The sequence below is a fragment of the Brassica napus genome, chromosome C1 (assembly GCF_020379485.1).
Source record: "Brassica napus cultivar Da-Ae chromosome C1, Da-Ae, whole genome shotgun sequence".
NCBI classification, from domain to species: Eukaryota; Viridiplantae; Streptophyta; class Magnoliopsida; order Brassicales; family Brassicaceae; genus Brassica; species Brassica napus.
In genome coordinates, this window is record NC_063444.1 from 1,150,591 (window position 1) to 1,173,272 (window position 22,682).

Genomic DNA, 22,682 nt, shown 5'->3' on the forward strand with positions numbered 1-22,682 from the left:
ACGTATTCATCGATAAAGTCATAGATAATAAATAATCTCTTCCAAAAGAAAGGACAAATGCACACTATTTATATCGTTTATTATGCATTGAACACAATGTGCTATTGATTAAACAAAAATGCCTTCTGTCTTTTATCATTTCTTCTAGAAATTAAAATGTTTCTTCTAGAAATTAAAATTAATTAGTTTAGTTATTTACTTGGTTTCAAAATCTGTCATTTTCAATGAGACAAAGCACCTACAATTCTCTCATTCTTCTTTTTGTGTTTATTTGATGATAAAACAGAACGTTATTATTCAACTGCTAAGTCCAAAAACGAATATTTTAACTTTTAAATTTGCAACAGAAATCTGAATTTAATTTGAGAACTCGAATTATATCAATGTCAGAGTAAATAATTAGACTAACTAAATATATTAATAATATTAAGATTTTAATTAGACTAATTAAACATATAAATAATATTAAGAATTAATAAATTTAACCATTTAACATGAACAAGAAAACATAATTTTAAATATTGTACTTTTAAATGAATAGAATAAATACAACTAAAAAATAAAATAAAAGAATATGAATTTTATAAACTTTTGAATCTTATACATTAACATCAAAACCAAAAATTATATAGTTTTCAAATGCACTAAAATAAAAATATCAAACCATTACTTATCAAAATGTTAAACATAACTTATCAAAATGTTTTTTTTTCTTTTACTTAGTTATCAAAATGTTAAGATCTATTATATTGTAAATTAGATCTTGTTAAAAGAAACTATCGCATTTTTAAGCACGTGTTATAATCTAGTTTTAACTTTCAAATTTGAAACAGAAATCTTAATTGAATTCGAGAAATCGAGTTATATCAATGTGGTGCATTGTACCATACTAGTACCATTAATGTTGTAGCTTCAAAAAACTTCAAATTTGATTTGTACTTTTGGTTGAAAGTAGATATGGTCAGGAAATAGAATAATCTGATGATGCAAAACTAGTTTGCAATTAAGACAAAAGCAAAAAGATCGAAAAGAGATTACATAATCCATGGTTACTCCATCGGGAAACGGAAAAGATACTGTATTACATTTAGATATGCCTAAAAATGTATGAAGCAAAAGCACATTAAGAACTTAAACACTGAGAGCTGAGAGAGTTTCTCATTCATATCAATATGAACTTTTATCTCATTCAAACTTGACTCTTACGACGCTGCCTGAGTCTTCCACCAATACTATTTGGGTTTGGCTCAACAGACATCTTCTTCCTCTTGCCTCCTTTTGTTTCTCCGTCCTCTCTCTCTCCAGAAGAAGTCTCAACAGGAGTTGCTGGATGATCCATCTCATTCACATCTAATGGCTTGATATCATCAACCACTGAAGTTTGATTGTCCCCACCAGACAAGAAACTCAATGACTTCCTAGCCGAACCCTGATTCTTGTTTGCCCCTTCATCACCATCGTCAACGTGATTCTCCTGAGCCTCAAGCCCATCGGTGATCTGGAGAATGAGATCATCTTCTCCTTCTGAAGACGCCTTTGCTTCTTTGAAAGATAGCGATCTCTTTGCAGAAGCTTGGGAAGTAGTGTCTTCAGTTTCATCATCCTCATTTGTCTCTGACTGCTTCTTGGTCAAAATCAGGTAATGTGCAACAGACTTGTACCCTAGCTTACATACCTGATAAAGAAACATCAAAAAATCAAAACCGGTAACATTGAGAGAGAGAGAATAATGCACCAAAGTTGTTTACCTTCTTGTAAGCATTACCAGTAGGCAACCACCCTTTGCGTTTACGACAGAGACTGCAGTTGCAGATCCCGCGACAGACAGGACAAATCCAGTCCGGATTCTCCAGTGCCTCAAGCACATGTTCTCCATACCTGCTCACAAACATACTCTTTAAAAACATTCCTCTTTTGGCACAACACAACAAGATATTGGATCCTCAAAACACAGAACATACCTCATGTACAAACAATCTCCACAGAATTGACCTGTAACAGATGGATGACACTTGCTGCATTGTGTACGATAGCCAAGAGTCTTCTGCCTGTAAAAAAAAAGTAAACCATTAAGCAAACTTGTGCTCAACCGTTAAACCTACTCAAGCCACCACAAGCTAACCTGCACTGGTGGCAAGTCTTTCCTTTAACGGGATCATAGATCCGCTTCCCATCCGGAGCGTAACCGTCGACAAAAAGCTCCCAGACCCGCTCTGTGTTACCAAGCAGCTTCTCATGCTCATCAGTGTAAACCTCAGGCCTCTCGCCTCCTTCTGGTAACCACAAAACCACTTCTTTAGACGCTTTACCCTTCTTCTCCTCCGCTTCCTCGAAGTAGGTAACCGGCGAAGCATTCTTCAACCTGAAAGGAAATGACTTTATACTTCAAAACCCTAAACCAAAAGAGAAACTTGTGGTGAACCCTAAACCCTAAACCTCGATTACTACTCAAAAACCCTAGCTTTTCCGAAAAGCCCTAATTATTTTTTGGAATTGACGAGAGAGAGTAGTACCTTGAGGATCGCCTGGTGGAGACGGAGAGCTGAAGAGGAGGAGTAGATCTAAGATCCGGATTCGAATCGGCAGCTTTAGTGTAGCGCCTCTTGGCGGGTCGGGTCCCGGATTTGAGCTTGAGGGAGAGATCCATGAGGCCGAGGTTCTGCATCCGCTGGAGATTCTCCTTGATCCTCTCTTCCCTGCATTTCTCGTAGATCGATACGTTTGAGTTCATCGCAGGCATTGTTGATTTGACTTTGTGAGAGTTCTCTCTGGATAATAATAAGAAGAAGAAGAACATATGGATTTGTTACTTCCAAGGTGATGTTTTTATATTAGTTCATGTCTGAAGATGAACAGAGCAACGGTCTGATTTTTTTTAATTAACTCCCTTTGGAGTTCAAACGTTTTTTTGGGTAAGTGTGTGCTTAATTTGCTAACAAGTGTTTGAATCTGACTGGAATAAAATGGAATGCTGTATATTCTTACAGTTGTAATATATACAACTATGGAAGCTAATCTGGTGAAAAATGGAATGTTATCTTTCCTAAGAATAGGCTTTCTTCTTTGTTAGTTAGTAGTCTATGTGAACTTAATTGAATTATTAGTTTTTGACGTGCTTTTGGGGGTTCCTCTAAATTTGATTTGTTTCCTCTCATCTTTCCTATGCTTAAAAGGAACTAAATCCATTGAGAAACAGTGTAACAAGTTATATGCTCCCTCTGTTTTTATTTGTAATTAATTTTAGTTAAAAATGTAAATATTAAGAAAATTTTTACTTTTAAAAAAATAACATTTAATACATAAATTCAACCAATAATAAAAAAATATAAATTATTTGATTGGGTCACACAACATGTAATAAATGTAAAAGGTGTTTTGAATTATGTAAATATCTTACATTGTGAAACAAACATTTTTTGCTAAAACTACTTACATATCAAAACACAGGGAATATATTTCAAATTGATGTCCGAAACAAAGTTGAATGTTTTGTGCACCACGAAAAACAAAACTACTAGTATTCAACATAATAATAATACTCATTCTGTTCCATAAATATAGATTTTTTGGTATTTTTACACATATTAAGAAAACAAATTAAACTAATATAATAAATATATTAGTTTTCTGTAATTTTTAATTTTTAATAACTTTTAATCAACATAAATTTAACAAAATCAATTAATTTTGTTGAAGTAAACATTTTTTTCATAAAAACACACAAAAAAATATCTTTGTGAAACAATTTTTTTTTTTCTAAAAAGTTTATCTTAATGAAGCGGATGGAATAATAAATAAGTACTCCCACCGTTTCACAAAGATAGACTTTTTATATTTTCTATGAAAAATTTGTGATTTTCGAAAACATTAATTGACTTTATTGAATTATTATTGATTAAAATTATTGAAAATTGAAAATTACAGAAAATATACATTTATTATAGTGATTTAATGTGTTTTCTTAATACTTGTGAAAACACTAACAAAATCTATTTTTGTGAAATGGAAGAGTATCTCTTATACATTATTTACCAAGTGATTTTGACACATGTTATCAGCACATTAATTTTGAAAACAAAATGATGACATGACATATTAATAAAAATGACATGGCTTAGACTAATTGTGACATAAATATTTACATTTAATGTTGTTTTATAATTTTGATATTTTTTTGGATAAAATAATAACTTATAAATCATCATTAATATAACAATAAATAGTAAAGTTAGAAATATAGTAATATATAATAATTTTCGAAAATATTATTTAATTTTATTTAAATAGTTTTATAATTTTTATTACAAGAACAAATCTTAAAAAATTATTCATTTAAAAAAAATCTAATCATATTCTGATTGTTTCTTTTTAATATTTACAAATTTTTGAAATATTATTTAATTTTTGATCATAACTTTTTTGATTGGTATAGATTTTCATGAATTTGTATTACATCTTTCTATCATTCTTTCTGTAAAATAAATATATAATTTATTTTATTTTTAAATCATATAACATGATTATTTATTATTTTCTTTCAAACTAAAAAAAATAGTGATACATAGACTTTTTAAGTTTTTGTTACAAAAAGAGTCCTCAAAAAAGAAAATGACCAAAATAGATTTCATGAAAAAGGTAAAAAACTATTTTACCTCTTAGTTTATAGATATATAAATAATAATAATAAAAGTTTCTTTACAAATTTCGAATTATATGTTTTCAAATTCGAACTTTTTCAAAAAAAAATATTTCATTTTTTTTTCAAATTTTCTTTTTTCAAAATTTTATTTTTGAAATTCGAAAATACTTTTTAAACTATTTTTTTTTAAAATATATTTTTTAATATTTATAAATATAATTATATATTCAAAAAAAAATTATATATTCAAAAATGTAAAAGTACATAAAATGTTATTAATTATAGTTTTGGACATATAATTTGGATTTAATGTGCGATAGATATTTGGTAAGAATAACTATTTTTGTTTTCTAGTTTTTTGTCTCTTGGATTTTGAAAATCCCACGAATACATATGATATTTTGAAAGTTAAGTCATATGAGTAAAAATGAATAGAATTCATCTCCCAATAACGCTAGATTTAGTAAGAATTAGAGAATAAATTTTTACCACACTTTTTGAATAACAAAAAATTTGAATGAATTTTGAAAATTCTTAAACCAATAACAATGGATTCTATTAAGATTTTTGAAATCCAAGAACCAATAATAATGGAATCTCAAAATTTCAAAGCCTACTAGAATTCATCTACCAATAACTCCGCAAAGTTAAAATCGATACCTTTGAAAAAAACATCTATATTGCTTGATATAAATGGCACTAAACGGCACTAAACCAATCGCAAAAACTGAAATCTTCAATGACTCTATGCTAAACTAGGAGAACTATTAGATCAAGCAAATAAGCTCCTCAAATTAGTGGAGTTTGTACGTTATCTTTATTCGTTTCTACGTTAAGTCGTTGACTTTTTGTTAATCCCCATTGACTTATTTAAAAGAATTAAAAGGATGGGAGTGAGTGAGCAGTGTGGGAGGAGGCCACGATTCACGATGGGGAATAAGGCAAATCTGATCTTCTTATGGGCTATGCTCGTTTCAGTTGTGGTCATGGCCACGAGGCATCGTCCCTTTCAGCGGACTAAGGGCATCAATGGTCTCGAGAAGATCATTGTCCGCGACCCTCGCGGCCGATCTTTCGAGGTACTCTTCTTGTCTGGTTATATACATAACAACCAATTCAGCCCGTCTTAGTGTTTGCGTATATCTTTGGAAAAAAAATATCCTGAGTGTTGACTTTTTATCTGATAAATCGTCTTGTATAGCTGACCATTTTGGTTTTCACTTTGGGATATAATCTGTATATAGTTCCTTTTTTCTTCAAATTTTGTTAACACATTCAGGTTTACTTGTATGGAGGTCAAGTGACTTCTTGGAAGAATGAGAAAGGAGAGGATTTACTTTTTATGAGTACCAAGGTAAACTTCAGATTCACCCTTGTTTATGAGCTTGTATAAAGCTCCATCTGAGATCATGTTTTTCTTTTATAAATAATGTGTTATATGTATTGTGCAGGCTATATTCGATCATCCAACACCTATTCGTGGAGGGATTCCAGTATTGTTTCCGCAAGTATGTGCTTAAGAATGTTCGTTCCTTTTGTTTTGTACTTTTGTTCTTGAATGAAATGCTTTTTTCTGTAAATGCAGTACGCTAACACTGGTCCACTTCCCTCACATGGATTTGTCAGACAAAGGTTCTGGAAAATTGATGCTAATCCACCTCCTTTATCATCACATCCTTCTTCTACTGCTCACATTGACCTCATCTTAAAATCATCCAAAGCTGATTTGAAGATTTGGCCTCATAAGTAAAGATTTTTTAAACCTCTCTTTCATACTCTTCCATCACTTTTCAACTATATGTTATAATATCCCACATTAGAAATGATAATTATTCAAAATCCAAATATGAATAATATGATCTTTGGAATTGACAATTGGTTCTGAGTTGAAAACCGGCTAACATCCTTTTGGGTTTAATTCTCACTTAAAGCAGCTTTGTGACCACCTCTTTTATGTCTTTCAGATTTGTATATCGACTGAGAGTAGCATTGGGGCATGGTGGAGACTTGACTTTGACGTCTCGTATTAGAAACTCTGATGTAAAGCTGTTTAACTTCACATTTGGTCTTCACCCCTATTTCTCTGTTTCCGATATCAGGTAATCTCATCTCAATTTTTTAAAAAATATATTGTTGTATATAAAGTTATAAAGTTATACATCGATTTGCTTCTTGTGTACAGTCAAATTCAGGTGGAAGGATTGCAAAATTTGGATTATCTTGACCAACTAAAGAACAGAACACGTTTCACTGACCATGGCAAATTTATAACTTTTAATTCACAGGTAAAACTTATCTCTTTTTGTACCGACTGCTTATATCGTCACTAGTATTAAAAAAAAACACTGCTAACTCTTCAAAATAGCTTGCGAGGCTTTACCTAAAGACTCCAAACAAGATCAGAATCGTGGACCACAAGAAAAAGAAGACAATCGTGGTACGCAAGGAAGGACAAGCTGATGCAGGTAATGACTTACACAGAAACATATTGTTCTAGTAACGATGGATCATTTATAATGATAATACAATATGCAGTGGTGTGGAATTCATGGGACAAGAAAGTGGTCGATTTGGGAGTTGAAGATTACAGACGTTTTGTTGCTGTGGAACCAGTTGAGGTCGAGAAACCGATTATATTGAAACCTGGACAAGAGTGGAAAGCGATTTTCCAAGTGTCTGTGGTTCCTTCTGGTTGCTCCAGGAAGTCATGCATTCCTCATACTTAAAAACTTAAAAATGTCGTTAAAGAAATACTTCTGGTCAGGATCCACACCTGACCTTACCAGTGTATTTTTTGTAACTTTAGTATTCTTGGTTCAAGTTATCGACAATAATTGATATTTTCAATAATAATCAACTTTTATATCTAGCTTGCCTGCCATATAAAATTTTACAGAGCGAATGTGGCTTGAGAATTGAGATATGTAGAGTAATATCGAGCGGTCATATAATATGTGTATGAATCGTAAGGCCACGAACAAGAGCGAATGTGGCGTTACAGCTGGTTTTGAGAAAGATAAAATAAGATTTTTCTTTATATGGTCAACATAATGAACTCCTTTCACAAAGGATTTACGGTATCTCCATTGGTTTACTCAGAAATAGAATAAGACCATCTCCAATTATTTCCTTCATTTTTTTTTGCTTTAAAATAAAATAAATTCAAAATGAATTCAAGATTTATTCCAATGGTTTCTCTTATTTTCTTGGTTATAAATATATTTATTCTTCAACTTTTCATTTATTGCTAATAATACCTTTTATTTTATAAAATTTTAAATTACACCCACTTATTTTTAAGTTTTAGAATTTTAACCAAGCATAAACTTTTAAGATCCAATCGAAGGTGCTTATCAAACATCTGATCAGTTCTGGTCTCATGTGGTAGAAATCTATTAGAATGAAAAATGCAAATTTGAGTGAACTAAGAAGATCCGTCCAAGCTCGAGTTCAGACTATTGAAAAGCAACAAAAAAATTTGCATACATACGCCATACAATATGGAATTAGACGTCTAATGGTACTTCAAAATACTTCAAAATATAAGTGTTAATGTATTACTTGTTTCAAGTTTTATTTGAATAAATAATCATTACTTTAAATTATTTTACAGTCTAATCAAGTCAAAATGATGCTAATAGGAGATCCAAAATACAAATCAGGTTGGAAGTTTGATCATGTTTGAAATATTATTAAAAATTTCGAGAAATTTTAAGATAAAGACATTTATGCTAGACAAGTGAGAAATCCATGTGGTTTTGGATATACATCTTCTGAATCAGAAATCCTACTTTTGATTTTGCTATACAAGTATCTCCAGATTTATCTTCATTTTTTTCTAAATTTGGATAACAGATAGTACTGATAAGGTTTCATCTCAGCGATCAATTGGAGTGAAAAGTCTAAGTTAAAAAGAAAATGTGATGATCAAACATGTAATTAGTATTTTTAGAAGAAGGAAACAAACAACTTTTGAAGCAACTAAAAAATATAACTGCACAAAAAGAACACCACTTGGAGATTTATAGTCAGAATTATGCCTTAAAAAGAACTAAAGGAGGAGAACAAATTTTTATTTCGAAATTTAGCTTACATTCAAGATTCAAATATTTATGCATAAGTCCAAGCTGAACAAACACAAATTTTACGGAAAATGACTATATAACACCAAGATCAAGGAATTCCTCATGCATCTATTAGATTCAGTTAATATTTTAATAATTTTGGTGGATCTTGAAATAACTTGGCTGATAGGAATTTGGTGGCTTCAATGCTAAAGAATGCTCAGAAGACCTGTAGCAAAATACATATTTTATTGGTTACGATTGATAAAGACTCCAGGTTTGTAATACAAGATTTACGTGAATATGGTTATATCGTCTTCTCAGCTATTAGCAAAGAGTTTGCCGAACAAGAAGCAACAAAATATGTTTTTTTTTTCAGTTGGTTATACAGTTTTGTTTTTAGTTTTTTTTTTTTACTAATGGTCATTTAAGAGTATTCCTCGTATTATTCCTTTCTTTTTGAAAAACAGAAATTTACTTCAGTTTTACTCTTTATTTTGAAATGAATTAGTGAATAAAAATAGAGTAATCATATGGGATTATGCTATATTTTGGAGTGGTCATACTTTTTATTATTTTTAGAATAATTAAAATATAAATATAAATTATAAAATGTTTATTTTAAATTGAATCATGAACGAAATGAAATAAGTTTGAAGATGTTCTTAAATCTTATAGCTCTCTCAGTTCAGTATAAGGGTAATTGAAGATTTCATCTTTTGTGATTGGTTCAATGCCATTTAGATCAAGCAATACCGGTTTACACTTTGCTTTCGTTCATGATTCAATAAGATTTCATATTTGCAAAAGAGGCCTTAAACTTTGTATAAAGGTGAAATAAAGGCAATAAATAACGATTCCTATCTTTTCTCTCCACTTACTCACGAGTGTGGGCTTTTAAAATCTTTCCCTCGACTCCACCCAAATCCTCGCCGGCGACAGAAAACCCTAGATTCGATTCGCCGCCGGTTCCTCCACCAATGTCGTCGTTCAATCTATTCTCCACCCCACAACAGCCCCAGCAACAAACAACAACTCCTTCTCCCTTTCAAACTCAGCCACAACAGCCCTCGTTTCAGCCGCAGACCAATTCCTTCTTCTCCCAACCTCCACAGCAGCAGAATCAAACGCCGTCGTTTCAGCCGCAACAGTTCCAACAACAACAACAACCACAACAGCAAGTACAGCAGCTGTATCTCTTCACGAACGATAAAGCCCCGGCGAGTTACGGCACCAAGTGGGCAGATCTTCACCCCGATTCTCAAAAACTCCTCCTCCAGATCGAGTAAGTTCATAAAGTCGATTCCTTTATGTCCTTAGGCTTGCTCTAGAGTGATAAAGTCGATTCCTTTATATCATTAGGCTTGCTCTAGAGTGATAAAGTCTGAATCTTTTTTGTTTGTTTGTTTGTGTGAATCCTTTTAGAGGGAAGATATTGGAGTACAGAAGCGAGAGTCAGAGGTTAGACCAATGCAGTCGTCTTTACGATTCCTCTGTTTCAACCGAAGGGTTCGAGTTCGATGCAAGCCGCATTGTTCAGGTCTTTTGGATGATCCCATCTCTTTATTCTTATTGGTTAATCTCAGTCTTGTGTTAAAGTTTGGTTCTTTTTTTGTAGGAGCTTGGTGGGATTAACACTACAATGGACAGACAAAAAGCTGTTCTCCACGAGCTTATGGTGGTTGTTAAAGCCATGCTGCGTGATTCCGAGGTTGCTGTTCGGTCTTTCATTATGCTACAGCCAAGATTCCCTCAATCTAAGCCAGCTGGAGGAGGAGGAGCTGCTGCTGGTTCTGAGGCGCAGGGAGCTAATCCGGCTGCTGCTTCTTCCTCTGGTCATCAACAGCAAGGAGTTGCTTCCGTTGTTCAAGTTTCTGATTTTTACCGTGGGGTTCCGAGGAAGCCCACTGTTTTCTTACAGCAGACGGTTGCGAGGTTTGAGAAGTATCTAGGCGAGTGTAGACAGTGGGTTGAGGAGCTGGAGCAGCTGCTTGCTTTGGATTCCGACAAGTTTAGTCGGCGCGTTTCTCTTTTGGAGTCTCTTCCGAAAGTCATCTCTAATGTCCATGACTTCTTTGTTCATGTCGCTGCTAAGGTTGAGAATATTCACCAATACATTGAGTCGATGAGGACGGCGTATCTTGCTGACCAGCGGCGGAGAGGAGAGTGCCATGACCCGTTTCTTGAGGCTGATCGGAGGGAAACAGCGAAACAAGAAGCTGCTGCTAAAAGAGTCCACCCAACTCTTCATCTACCTGCTAACACTACTACAGTTACACAAACCTCAACCCAAGTTGCTGGATTGATTACCAGCTCAAATGCTCCACCAGCATCTGCAGCCTTTCCAACACCAAACTCTTCTTCAGGAGGTGGGTTGTTTCTTAGCACGCCTGCTTCTTCTGCACCTGCGACTTCTCTATTTGCTACACCATCTTCTGCTGCTCCTAGCTCTTCTTTGTTTGGACCAACAACTACTCCTTCGCAGACACCACTCTTTGGTTCTTCACCGGCTTCTACGTTTGGTTCTGCTCCATCTTTGTTTGGACAGCCAACTCCATCTATTGCTGCTACTCCTTCACAGTTTGCAGGTACAAAGACGTGACACGATTCCTAAATTCTCATAGGATACAGTTTGCATCAAGTTTGTTTTTGTCTGTAGTCTCAAGTTGTGTTATTACCTGTTTCCCCCTTTAGGTATTACACCGGGTTCAGGAGCCAGCTTCGGTTCTATGACTGTAAGTACCATTTTGTTGCATCTATGTGACTCAATCTATCTAACGACTGCATTCAATTCAATGCATAACTGAACTTGTTTTTCTCTTTCACTGCAGAAATACTCAAGGCCAAAATCTAGAACTTCCCGCCGTTAGCAACTGGATTCTTCTCAAGTTCCATCTCTCAGCCTAACCACACATCATCACATCTCTTGAGAGTTCATCTATTTCGCTTGGTGTTGTTTAGTTCGGTGAAAGTGGGAAACAAAACTCCCCCCATAATCTTATGCACCAGTTTGTATCCTATGTTCGTTATTTATTGAATTGATGATTTAATGTTATCAGAAGCAGTCACAGGGCACAAGAGTGTATCATCTTACTCATATCATCTTGACAATGTTTTTGTTGTAGTAATCTTATTCATATAATCATCCATCCCATGAACATGTAGTCTATCATGGCGGTGGAAACTTAAATTATTTTTTTCATAATATAAATGACAATAATGATGTCATTTTTAGCCTTGTTTATGCATATTTATCAGCAATCTTTAGTAGACGGTCACAGAGCTCAAGTGGCTTGGAGAACATTGGCATGTGATCTGCATCTTTGATCTCCATCACTTCTTTAACCGGGAAATTATCTATAATCCATCGCTGAAATTCTTTGGTTAAACTTTTATCTTCTCCGCATATGACATACACACGAGTAACCGAACCATATCCTTCCTCGGTTAAGCTTTTGGTCCCCGTCAGGTTACTGGTAACCGCCGGTCCAACTCTCACCAACATTTTGGCCAGCTCAAAATCCTAACAATCGACAAAAATAAATATTTCAAATTTAATCAAAAAATAAAATGAATAAATAAATAAAAATATTCATAAAACTGGTCTTGACAACAAAAAAAAAAAGTATTTTTGTTAAGTCTTACTTCAACAGGTGAAAGTTGGTACATGTACTTGGCCAAGAACTTGGTTCCAAGAAATACAGACGTTAGAGGACGTTCATGTGTTCCGTATGTCCCAAACTCCATGTTTGAACTTTCTTCTTCCGTAAAACTCTCTAGATACTGCCATAACTCACATAAGCCGCGAATCACCAATGATATGATATGTTTTTTTTTGTTGAAATGTAATTTATTTATCAACAAAGAATAAAATATATTGTACAAAGGAATTTAGCAAAATACTATACCGTTTCCTTATTGTTAAATCTACTATTTAGTCACATTTCTCTCAAAAATATTACCAATAGAAGTATAATAAGTTTTGGATCATACCTTTTCAAAAGTGTAAGAAGGTGGATTCGTTATGTCCGGCATGAACGACGCTACAAAAACAGCAACAGAGATCTTACTTGGAAACATGTCGGCTGCAAGACCAACCGATGGTCCTCCTAGGCTATGCGCGACGAGGATGGCCTTATCATCTGAGTCAAAAGACTCGAGAACCTTAAGCAATGGTTTGGTGTAATCTTCAAGCGACTGAATCTCTTCCACTCTGCTCATGTTGACACCAGAAGCCGTTAGATCCAGGACAGTCACACGGTGTCCTGAAGCTTCCAGCACCGGTTTGACCTTGTACCAGCACCACGCGCCATGGCAACCTCCGTGAACCAGCACATATTGCTTCATTTTTTCTCTATTTTTTTTTTTCTTCCTCTAATTGTTGTGGTCGTGTTGTGAGGTTCTTCATTTATGGGTTGGGGACAGTTTCACATTGGATTGTCACTTTCAAAAGGGTTTATGATTGATTAACTTGGACACGTCGATCCACTAGAGATAAGGCATTACTACCTCGTGTCTAAATTCAAAAGTTTTTTAACCAAGCTAGTGGGAAAACTGTACGTAGGACAGTCTTGTTTTGTCTGTTATGAGTCCACCCGGTTAATTATATACGCAAACCCATGTTTTAGAATTATGTTTTTTTTTTAATAACTTTGGTGCGTTCTCAAAAGCTTTCTATGCTCAATCACTACTCACCATGAGACCCTCAAAATCTATATTTTTTTGCATTTCGGATGGCCGGACTCGAACCCTGTGATCCATTTACCACAAGAGCTGGAGGTTCCGTTTTTAGAAATATGTTAATCACTACCATTGACATTATTGAACTCAAATATTTACAAAAAGGTCTACTGAATTGATTTTTTGGTTATATATATTAAGAATCTCTTTGTGGAAGTTTTTGCTTGGTTTAGGGTTAGCTAATTAGGTTATGTATGTTCTCTGTACATTTGATCAATTGATTAATAAAAGGAGATTAATTTGTTATATTCATTCGCTCTCGTTTGCTGATTACGTACATAAAGCCAAACCAAAGCCTGCAGCAACAAAGTCGAATTCATTTTTAGAAGTCTTTTTGTGTTTGATTGGTACATAATGATGGAATGTGTACACTCATGCACTGATGGTATCGTAATGGAATTGTGCTATGATAATAAAATACGTTAATAGTTTCTCAAAATATGATATAACTAAATATATTTTTTTTATCAATTTTAGATGCATGAACATTTCCCAAAAATATACAAATCATAAGACAGGAAAAAAAGTTTTCCTTTGTTTTTGTCTGTTTATTGAAAAAATCAATGAGGTTTACGTATTGATTACGTTTGTATTTTTTCCCCCACTCTCACTTTTGAAAAAAGCACCCTTCATTTTGACCTAATTAAACAAAGAAGAAAAAAAACAATAATAGTATATGTGGAATATATCATATCTAACTAGGGCGTTTGGCTTGGCCGCAATAAAGAGCGTTAAGAGGTGGGTCAACTTCAGTGTAAAGAGACTTCTCATCGTTCCAAACGCGAACGTAGAGCTCTTGTCCTAAATATCTCCTCGACCATATCTGTGACCTTAAGTTCCACATACCTTTGTTATCCAACGACACTAATATGCTTGTCCATGATAACGGATACACCTTCACACACACAATGATCATTAGATTCAATCATTTTATTTCATATCCCATTTTGAGATTTTTAAAAAAATTATTTACCTGAAAAGTGTGCCTTGCAACAGCATCAGACAAGTTGTAACGTTTCCTCATGGTCACATTCCATGTCCCTGACCCGTATCTGACAAAAAATAATCAATTTCGGTTTATGTTGTAAATAACCGGACCCGGTTTAGATAGATCAGAGAGGGCAAGGTAAGGTGCTTACCCGACAAGAAAGGCGCTAGTACCATCCATATGCCACGATTGAATTGATCTCTCGTCGTTTTGGAAAACAATTTCAACAAACTCGTGGAGCTCAACATCGAAAACCGATGTACCAAAATGAGCTGGTCCGATCGTAGGAGTGCTAAGCATTGTCTTGAAATCAAACACACCCGAAATGTTGTACCAATCGGCAAGTTTCAACGGTGTCGCTGGATTGAGGTATGATATTCGGTTTACCGTGTACCGAAGCTTCCCGTAGATCATCGTAGCCGCATTGGCTAGGATTAGAGTCCGGTTTATCGGTATGGTACCATAATGAAATGATCCTTGTGGGTTTGGTCTTGCAGCATTTGCCGTCAAATTCATCCTAAAATACATCATTAAATCAAATTAAACATAACCGGTTTTTACGGTTTGGTTTGCTATTATTGTACCTGATGGTTCTTGCTTGTTTCATAGACCAGTGGATATGATAAGTAGGACCAACGGGAAGGGGGCCAGAGACGGCGTTTTTGGAGCCTAGGTAACGAAGACTCGCGGTTGTGTTTAGTATAGGTTTGGTAAACCGGGTCGAAGCCACGATGTAATAGTCTCTCACTGAAGCTTTTAAAGTGACCAGGACGGTCACGGACTGACCAACGTGGACGTCAAGGGATTCATAGGTTTCCTGAAGAGTGTGAGCGCCTTCTACTTCAATGAGGCTCATTGTGTGGTCTTGAATCCTAAAGTTTATCGATGTTGCTATACCGACATTTGATACCCGAAACTTGTATGTTTTGCCTAGCGAAAATACATAACAAACTACTATTAGACCATCCATGAAATGTTACAAAAAAAGAGGATCATGATGGGGTTTTATGTGATGACATTACCTTGTTCACCAGTAAAGATTAAACCCTTAGAAACACCATTGATGAGAAGAGCATCAGGAAGAGGAAGTGCATAGCCTGCGTCAAGCCGCTTTCGTAAATCCTAACAATAGTTAAAAAAAAAAAAAGCATTAGGCGTATACACATTGTAAGAAATGGCATGTGCACTCGTACATAACTTCTTGTTTGTTTTGTATTTTGTGTTTGGAATATGTACCTTGTGGCTCATTTTGAACCAGTCAGTGACGAGGAGGGTGAAGTCGCCATCTGGGGTAGGATAAGGAGTGGTAATAACGGATCTCTGGTTAATGTTGAGAGCCCCAAAAGCACCACTGGCTCTGTGCATCGACGTGGAAGCGAAGTAAGTGTAAGTACCGATTTGGTCTTTAAGTTGAAACTGATAAGTCCAGTTCGAGTTTGGTTGGATCGGACAGTTTGTTCCTAGTACTCCGTCTTGCCACGATGTCCTCCTCTGCTTCACTCCATTCCTACACATATTTACAACATACCTATAAGTATACTTATCCCCAAATATAGTAGCTCAACTGGTTATAAGATTATTTACCAGGTGATGAGGAAAGGTTCGTCGAGCTTGTTGATGAGATTAACAACAATGTTGTTGTTTGTGACAGCTTCAATCGGTGGACCAGGGAACTGTCCATTGATAAGAATAACCTAAACACGCCAAAATATAGAAAATACATCAATTAATGTCAATTTCTCTTAACAGCGGTACTAAATCTAATGTATAAAAATCAAAGTCTATATATTTATACCTGTTGAGGAACACCTAAAGGAGATCTTGTTCCATAAGTAACAGTCCAAGTGTAGAACAAATATGGATCTTCTGCACTAACCAAAACAGAGCCGAGCCAAAATAACAAGCTTCCTATGAATAACTTACATTGTAGGAGACTGGTCGGTTTCATTTTTGCAAGGCAAGTAGAAGCAAATCTTGATCTCTCTCAAGATTTCGATTTGTCTATGTTTTAAGGTTCGACGTAAGTCCAATCTTAAGTCAGAGATACTAATTACGTGTTAGTGTTTTATTAATAAGTTTGTCAGCGTGGACGACGTGAATCCCCATGCATCACACGGAAGCCTCCATAAGCTATTTTGCGGCGTACTTCATGCAAATGCTTGCCTTGAGACTTGAGAGAACTTTTACATTTAATGTAACACCATATAGATTGCGATTTGGAATTATAATTGAAATGTTTACTCTATTTTTTCTTAAATTGCCAAGTTTCTTTGTCGGCAAGAGATCTTCATTTTTAAAATGTTTCTAATAAAAAAAAACAATTGTTTCTCAAAAACCAGCTATAAAGTTAAGAGCTATTTGTGCTGACCTAGTGTGATATTACGTATTACATACAGCTAATTAATACTATAATTATATCAAAGTAAAAACTGTAATCGACAAAACGTAGATCGATGTCTAAGAAGCGCCGGTGTCTAAGTATCGAAAAACACTAAGATGGCTTTGCAACCAAATATTTTGTAGTAACAACATTTATTCAACAATATATAAACTAAAATGAGTTGTTGGAGTGACTCAACAATATATAAACTAAAATGAGTTGTTGGAGTGACTCAAGTACTACCGTTCCAGTAGTTGATTGATACACACGAAACCCATGTCCGGTAGGGCTCCGTAGAAGCAGATTTTGTAAGGCTGTATAGATATTTTTGGGTTCAAGAAATAAATAAAAAACTGTATGCAATGGGTGTGTGTTTAGAGATTTGACTTTGGAGTTGCAAATTCAAACTAAAGAAATAATTAACAAACGTGTGAAAATGAAGATCTTGATCTATATGTGGTTAACTTATTTTGTTCCCGCCAGCATCGAATGCTCAAAATAAATTCGGTTGACTTTTGATTTGATGTATGCACATAGATTCTATAGGAGTAATATATATAATTAACAAATCAAGATCACATAATTAAGTCTTATAATTAATTAAAGCATAAAGAGTTCTTCTATCTCAAAAAATTCCAGTGTGGATTAACTTTGTTAGTATAAAAATAAATAAAAGAAGGTGGAGTCAAAGCATTTGCTAATGACTCGGAAACATGAGACATGGTGATGCATCCCTCCCTACAACAGATCACATTGAGGGAAGAGAAAGAAACTCTTATTATTAACCACCCATGGTTTCGTTACCAGTAAGCTCGATTGTACCATGTGAATCTATATCCTAATGTATTTATACGACATAATGTATTTGTACTTACATTATTAATGCATGCATGTGTTTGTATGCGTCCTCATTCCTCATCTTCCGAAACCTATCTTGAGACTACAAAATCTTATTAGTGCTTTTGTTCCTTAATCTCTCTAATGCTTTGATTATATGTACATTATTAAGCTTCTAGAAAACATTAATCTTAAACATAATACAATCTACAATTTTTCTGCTAGTTTGCAACCTTAGTGGGTGGACATGGATGTACCAAAAGTAGTTATATTCGTTACCAATAGTCTCTACAAGAACATTGTCCATTTTCAAAGCAATGAAACCGAGCAGAGTCTCTAACCGTTATCTTCCTCTTCGTAATCTTCGATATAAACTTAATAGCACTGTGACAATCAACACAAGACCTCAAGTTCTTGAACACCTTAACCCCCGTTCCTTCTGGCGTCGACAGAATCGCAAACGCAACAGCGAGCTTCTCGCTATGGTACACAAGATTCTCTTCCTTCTGCTCATCTTCTACGTCGTGCAACACAAGACTCGTAGCCGGAACGTACCCTTCTTCTTTCATCTTCTCCCTCAGCTCGCCCAAGTACTCAACTATTTGTTCATGCATTGGATGCGAAGTATCCCCCGCTATAAACACGTGATGCTTACGTTTTACCTCGGTCCAGCTCGAACCGGGCGTTTTGGTGATTCCGGTTTGGTTCATTCTCTTTCTCATTCTCCCTTCTTCCTCCCATTTCCCTGCCGCTGCATAGATGTTAGCCATTGTGACATAAGTAGCTGGATTCTCCGGTTCTATCTCGAACAGCTCTCGAGCCGCTTCCTCCGCTAGATCAACGTTCCCGTGAGTGCTGCACCCGCCGAGCACAGAGGCCCATAGAAACTTACTCGGTTTCATCGGCATTTCGCTGATGACGTCTTTCACCTCCTCGAATCTTCCGGACCGAGCTAACAGATCAACAAGACAAGTGTAGTGATCATCTGTATGAGACATCCCGTGCTTCTCTGTTATCGAATGGAAGTACTCGAGTCCCTTCTCGACCAGCCCTGCATGAGTACAAGCGGAGAGGACGTTCACAAAGGTAATGTGATCAGGTTTGGTTCCAGATTCAAGAAGCAAGTCGAAGTACTTTAACGCCTTCTCAGGCTCCCCGTTCTGCGCATACCCGCCGATCAAAGAAGTCCAAGAAAACAAATCAGGTTTATCACATCCATCAACAACGCGTTTCGCGCTCTCCATGTTTCCACATTTTGTATACAAATCCACAAGAGAGCTCGACGCAAAGGAGTAAGGATCATACCCGACTCTCGTCATGTATCCATGAACCTGCTTCCCAACTTCCTCTGTAGTGAGATCAGTGCAAGCGTTCAAAACTCCAGCAAAAGTGTACTCATTAGGCCGTGCATTAGAACCTATCAACTCAGAGAACAAAGAGAACCCTTCGCGCCATCTACGAGACTTGAAGTATCTATCTATCATCGACGTCCACGAGACGACATCTTTGACAACTATCTTATCAAAGATGCGTCTCGCTTCGTCGATATAACCACATTTTCCATACATATCCATCAAAGAACTCCAAAGAACCTCATCCGAATCCAAACCAGCTCGAACCAAATGCCCATGAATCTCCCTCCCTCTACGGATACAAGCAATCTCAGCAGCGGCAGACACCGCGCTCGAAACAGTGAAAACATTAGCTTTCGAATCCCGTTCCTTCTGCATCAGGCTATACATCCTCAACGCCTCTTCAGGCTGATCTCTCTTACCATACCCATTAACCATAGCCGTCCACGAATAGCTATCTCTCTCAGGCATTTCATCGAACACCTTCCTGGCTTCCTCGACCAGCCCAGCCTCCTCGTAACCGTTCACCATCACGTTCCACGAACAAACATCTCTCTGCCGCATTTCGTCGAACACCTTCCGCGCGTCAACCAAGCTCCCGCATTTCGCGTACATTCTCATCAGGCGGTTACATATAACGACGCCGGGAACAAACCCAGAGGCTATAATGTGTCGATGCACTTTCTTACCTTCTTCAATGGCGCGTCTTTGTGTGCAGATTTGGATTAGGTTGCAGTAAGTAGAAGCAGGCGGTGGTTTCTTTGCTCGACTCAGAAGCTGAACAGCTTCGATCAATTGCCTCTGCTCGCAGAGAACATCAATTGCTTCACTAAATCTCTTACCTTTACATAATCGCTCGACGACACTAACGCCTTCTTGATTCGAATTGAAGAACTTCTTCTCGGGGAATCGCTTCATTGAGGCGTAAGAAGATGACATAGTCACAAAAGTACTTAACTTTCTCGCAATCGTTTGATTCATCTTCCACGAAGAAGAAAAAAAAAACAACGGTGGAATGTAAAATTGCAGACTTGTGAAGTAAAGATCTCGTCGCCGGCAACATGACGGCAGCAAAAAAAAATTTAATACACCGAAACGACAAATAGGCTGCGTTGCCGGTAATTGAACCCGGGTCTCCTGGGTGAAAGCCAGATACCCTGACCGCTAGACGACAACGGATTTGTTGTTGACTTTGACTATATAGTAACTATTTCTTTTACCCCTTGAATCACTTTTTTGACTGTTTTTGTTATTAGACAGAAAAATGGAATTACTATTTATCTTTGTTCCTTTGTTTTGTCAAGAGAAAACAGCATCTTATTGGGTTATTCATCTTTACAAGACGAAACTAAGGCCATCCAAACACGTTCAGCTTTTTAGTTGTAGAGAATAAAAGAATCATTGAAACTACATGTGTAAACCAACTAACACAACAATTTCTTAAGGAAAGTTGAGTGTGGTTGATTAAAACATATGTGAAATCATTCGCAAAATTTAGTCTTACTGGTGGATTCAATTCATTAATTCTCCCAACAAATATAACTTCAAATTTATGAGTTTTATAATTAGTTTATAAGTTTTAATCGATTCATGGTGATCAAGTTGCTAAAGCCTTCATTTTAAGTTTTGTATTCTGAGATTTTCTTCGGTTATTTCATTCATGGTTGGTTAGTACTAACGTTTTAGGTAGACAAAATTAACTATTTTTTTAAGTCCTACTGATTAGTACGGATTTCAGTTCAAGATTCTCAATTGTTAAGACCATCTCTTTTTATCTCTAAAATATAGTAACTTTGTAATAGAGATGAGTTTTACACCAGTGTATTTCTCTAAAATAGAGATATCTATATATAGAGGAATGCTATTTCCTCTATAAATAGATAAAAAAAATAGCAATCTCTATTTTAGAGGCAAAAATAGAGATGTGTTGGAGTGATTTTGCTTCTAAATTTCTATTATAGAGATAGAAATAAAGGTGAGTTGGAAATGCTCTAAGAAAATATAATTGTTAGATGTATATGGATTATTTTTATAAAAAATTGGTAATGTATATGGATTTTAATATGTAGGTTGTGGGATAGTTTAGGAATTATGTTGTATGTAGGGACTTTGATAAGTCCCTTAGCATTTATAAAACAAAATTTACAGTATACCATCAAGTTATTCCTTCTATGATTGATGCCAAATGTTATAAATTTGAAGTTTTTGAAAGAGGATCTGAAATTATTAAAGAATAGTGGGGTTGTCTTTGCTTATTCACCAAAAGATATCATTGGATTCTCGCTGATAGAAACGACGAGAACCTTATCTTCAAATGAGATAGACAGGGCAAAAAGCCATCGTTTGTTAGAACTTTGTAAGAAAAAAAATAAAAGGAATGGATTGAAAAAAAACTAATACAAAAGGTTAAGGACACGTTTCGTGAACCCACAAAAGAGATTATAATTAATGGTATCACTATCTCGACGTCCTTATACAACTCGAGACGTTTCCAGTGAAAAATCTTAGATTAGTTGGACACATGTCCTGCAATAGTTGGCAACAAATAGCCGTTTCTTTATGTCCGTCCGTTAGATTCCTTGTGGTTAGACATATTACATGCATGCTATGGTGTGTTCCGGAATATTTTCTTTTGGTTATAGGAACATTATTTCGAAAAGTTAAATGCTAGTATTAAACTGGTAGATATACATTCGTGTATGGCGTCGAAAAAGTTGAAAAAGCGTCGAAAAAGTTGGTTTGCGTCGTGGGATCTTTTCTTTTTACATTGGATTATGCGAAAGATCCTTTTTGTTCATTGCTAATTGGCTAGTGTTCTTGTGTTTTGGAATATTTACATCGCCTTTTTTCTTCTAAAAGTCCCAACTATTATAAAGATATGAATTCACGTACGTAAGTTTTTATTAGTAACAAGCACAGTGGATGAATACTTAATTTTGCTAAGTCTCCGTCGTTTTTCTAAAAATATATCTCCAAAATGTCTTTATTTATAAGCTTAATGGAAAGAATCAAAGAACAAAAGAAATGACCTCATTTTTGCTTATTTTTAATCAATAGCAAAATAAATTTATATTATTCCTCATTTTCTTACTTATGCATGCATGTTTTTCATTTTCCAAAATATATGATCGTGTAGTGTTACTAGGACCATTTCCGTTAGCACTCTATTTTCTTTTGAGTATTTTTTTAATTCGAATAAAAAATGACATTTTTCTATATTTTATTCTATAATATAGAATCAACTATTTAAACAAAAGTTATTATATAATAGAATTACACTATTTTACAGGAAAAAAGAAATATGTTTGGGTTGGAGATGCCCTAATGAAAATGGCTATAGTTATTTGCATAGTATCGACTATTGTGACACTATGATACAATTTCGTTTGAAGAAACAGCATCCATACCAAAATGTATAACTTGTTTATGCCTACCCAAATAAAATGCTGCAGAAAAGCACCATCAAGTTTATAGTACTAAATACTATGGTTACGTGATATCTTTAGACTATAGCTCAATGTGAATGTAAATGGACATTGCGTATAGTTAAAAAGACTATGCCGAGTTCTTTTGACCACTTTACTTTTCTTGCACCGATATGTGTCGGTTTCTAACACATTGTTTGGTATAATCCTTGTTTCAATAATAACGATAAAACGAAACAAAAGGTTTTCGTATAAAC

At 35.3% G+C, this 22,682-nt stretch overlaps 6 protein-coding genes across 6 annotated transcripts; 2 read left to right on the plus strand and 4 right to left on the minus strand.

Moving 5' to 3' along the window:
- Positions 1-982: 982 nt before the first annotated feature.
- Positions 983-2,955, minus strand: LOC111202030 (cell division cycle-associated protein 7-like). The gene is made up of 5 exons (XM_022694423.2): positions 2,514-2,955; positions 2,123-2,362; positions 1,962-2,048; positions 1,749-1,878; positions 983-1,675 (listed from the first exon to the last, which is right to left on the minus strand). The coding sequence occupies exons 1-5, from the start codon at positions 2,795-2,797 to the stop codon at positions 1,190-1,192; spliced, it is 1,227 nt and encodes a 408-aa protein (XP_022550144.1). The 5' UTR covers positions 2,798-2,955; the 3' UTR covers positions 983-1,189.
- Positions 2,956-5,418: 2,463 nt separating this feature from the next.
- LOC125580514 (putative glucose-6-phosphate 1-epimerase) lies at positions 5,419-7,508 on the plus strand. Its single transcript, XM_048745034.1, has 8 exons — positions 5,419-5,718; positions 5,919-5,993; positions 6,091-6,147; positions 6,225-6,385; positions 6,604-6,738; positions 6,822-6,924; positions 7,005-7,104; positions 7,175-7,508. Exons 1-8 carry the CDS (start codon positions 5,527-5,529, stop codon positions 7,363-7,365), a joined length of 1,014 nt encoding a protein of 337 aa, XP_048600991.1. The 5' UTR covers positions 5,419-5,526; the 3' UTR covers positions 7,366-7,508.
- A 2,051-nt stretch (positions 7,509-9,559) lies between these two features.
- LOC106437580 (nuclear pore complex protein NUP58) lies at positions 9,560-11,941 on the plus strand. The gene is made up of 5 exons (XM_013878522.3): positions 9,560-9,988; positions 10,129-10,243; positions 10,322-11,291; positions 11,398-11,438; positions 11,535-11,941. Exons 1-5 carry the CDS (start codon positions 9,684-9,686, stop codon positions 11,571-11,573), a joined length of 1,470 nt encoding a protein of 489 aa, XP_013733976.2. The 5' UTR covers positions 9,560-9,683; the 3' UTR covers positions 11,574-11,941.
- Positions 11,774-13,102, minus strand: LOC125580515 (methylesterase 9-like). The gene is made up of 3 exons (XM_048745035.1): positions 12,697-13,102; positions 12,349-12,486; positions 11,774-12,226 (listed from the first exon to the last, which is right to left on the minus strand). Exons 1-3 carry the CDS (start codon positions 13,048-13,050, stop codon positions 11,945-11,947), a joined length of 774 nt encoding a protein of 257 aa, XP_048600992.1. The 5' UTR covers positions 13,051-13,102; the 3' UTR covers positions 11,774-11,944.
- Positions 13,103-13,763: 661 nt separating this feature from the next.
- Positions 13,764-16,403, minus strand: LOC125580513 (L-ascorbate oxidase homolog). Its single transcript, XM_048745033.1, has 8 exons — positions 16,227-16,403; positions 16,016-16,125; positions 15,668-15,938; positions 15,454-15,553; positions 15,016-15,361; positions 14,583-14,948; positions 14,417-14,495; positions 13,764-14,338 (listed from the first exon to the last, which is right to left on the minus strand). Exons 1-8 carry the CDS (start codon positions 16,377-16,379, stop codon positions 14,138-14,140), a joined length of 1,626 nt encoding a protein of 541 aa, XP_048600990.1. The 5' UTR covers positions 16,380-16,403; the 3' UTR covers positions 13,764-14,137.
- A 1,412-nt stretch (positions 16,404-17,815) lies between these two features.
- LOC106441267 (pentatricopeptide repeat-containing protein At4g37170-like) lies at positions 17,816-20,284 on the minus strand. Its single transcript, XM_013883135.3, has one exon. The coding sequence runs from the start codon at positions 19,979-19,981 to the stop codon at positions 17,924-17,926; it is 2,058 nt and encodes a 685-aa protein (XP_013738589.2). The 5' UTR covers positions 19,982-20,284; the 3' UTR covers positions 17,816-17,923.
- Between the last annotated feature and the right edge of the window lie 2,398 nt (positions 20,285-22,682).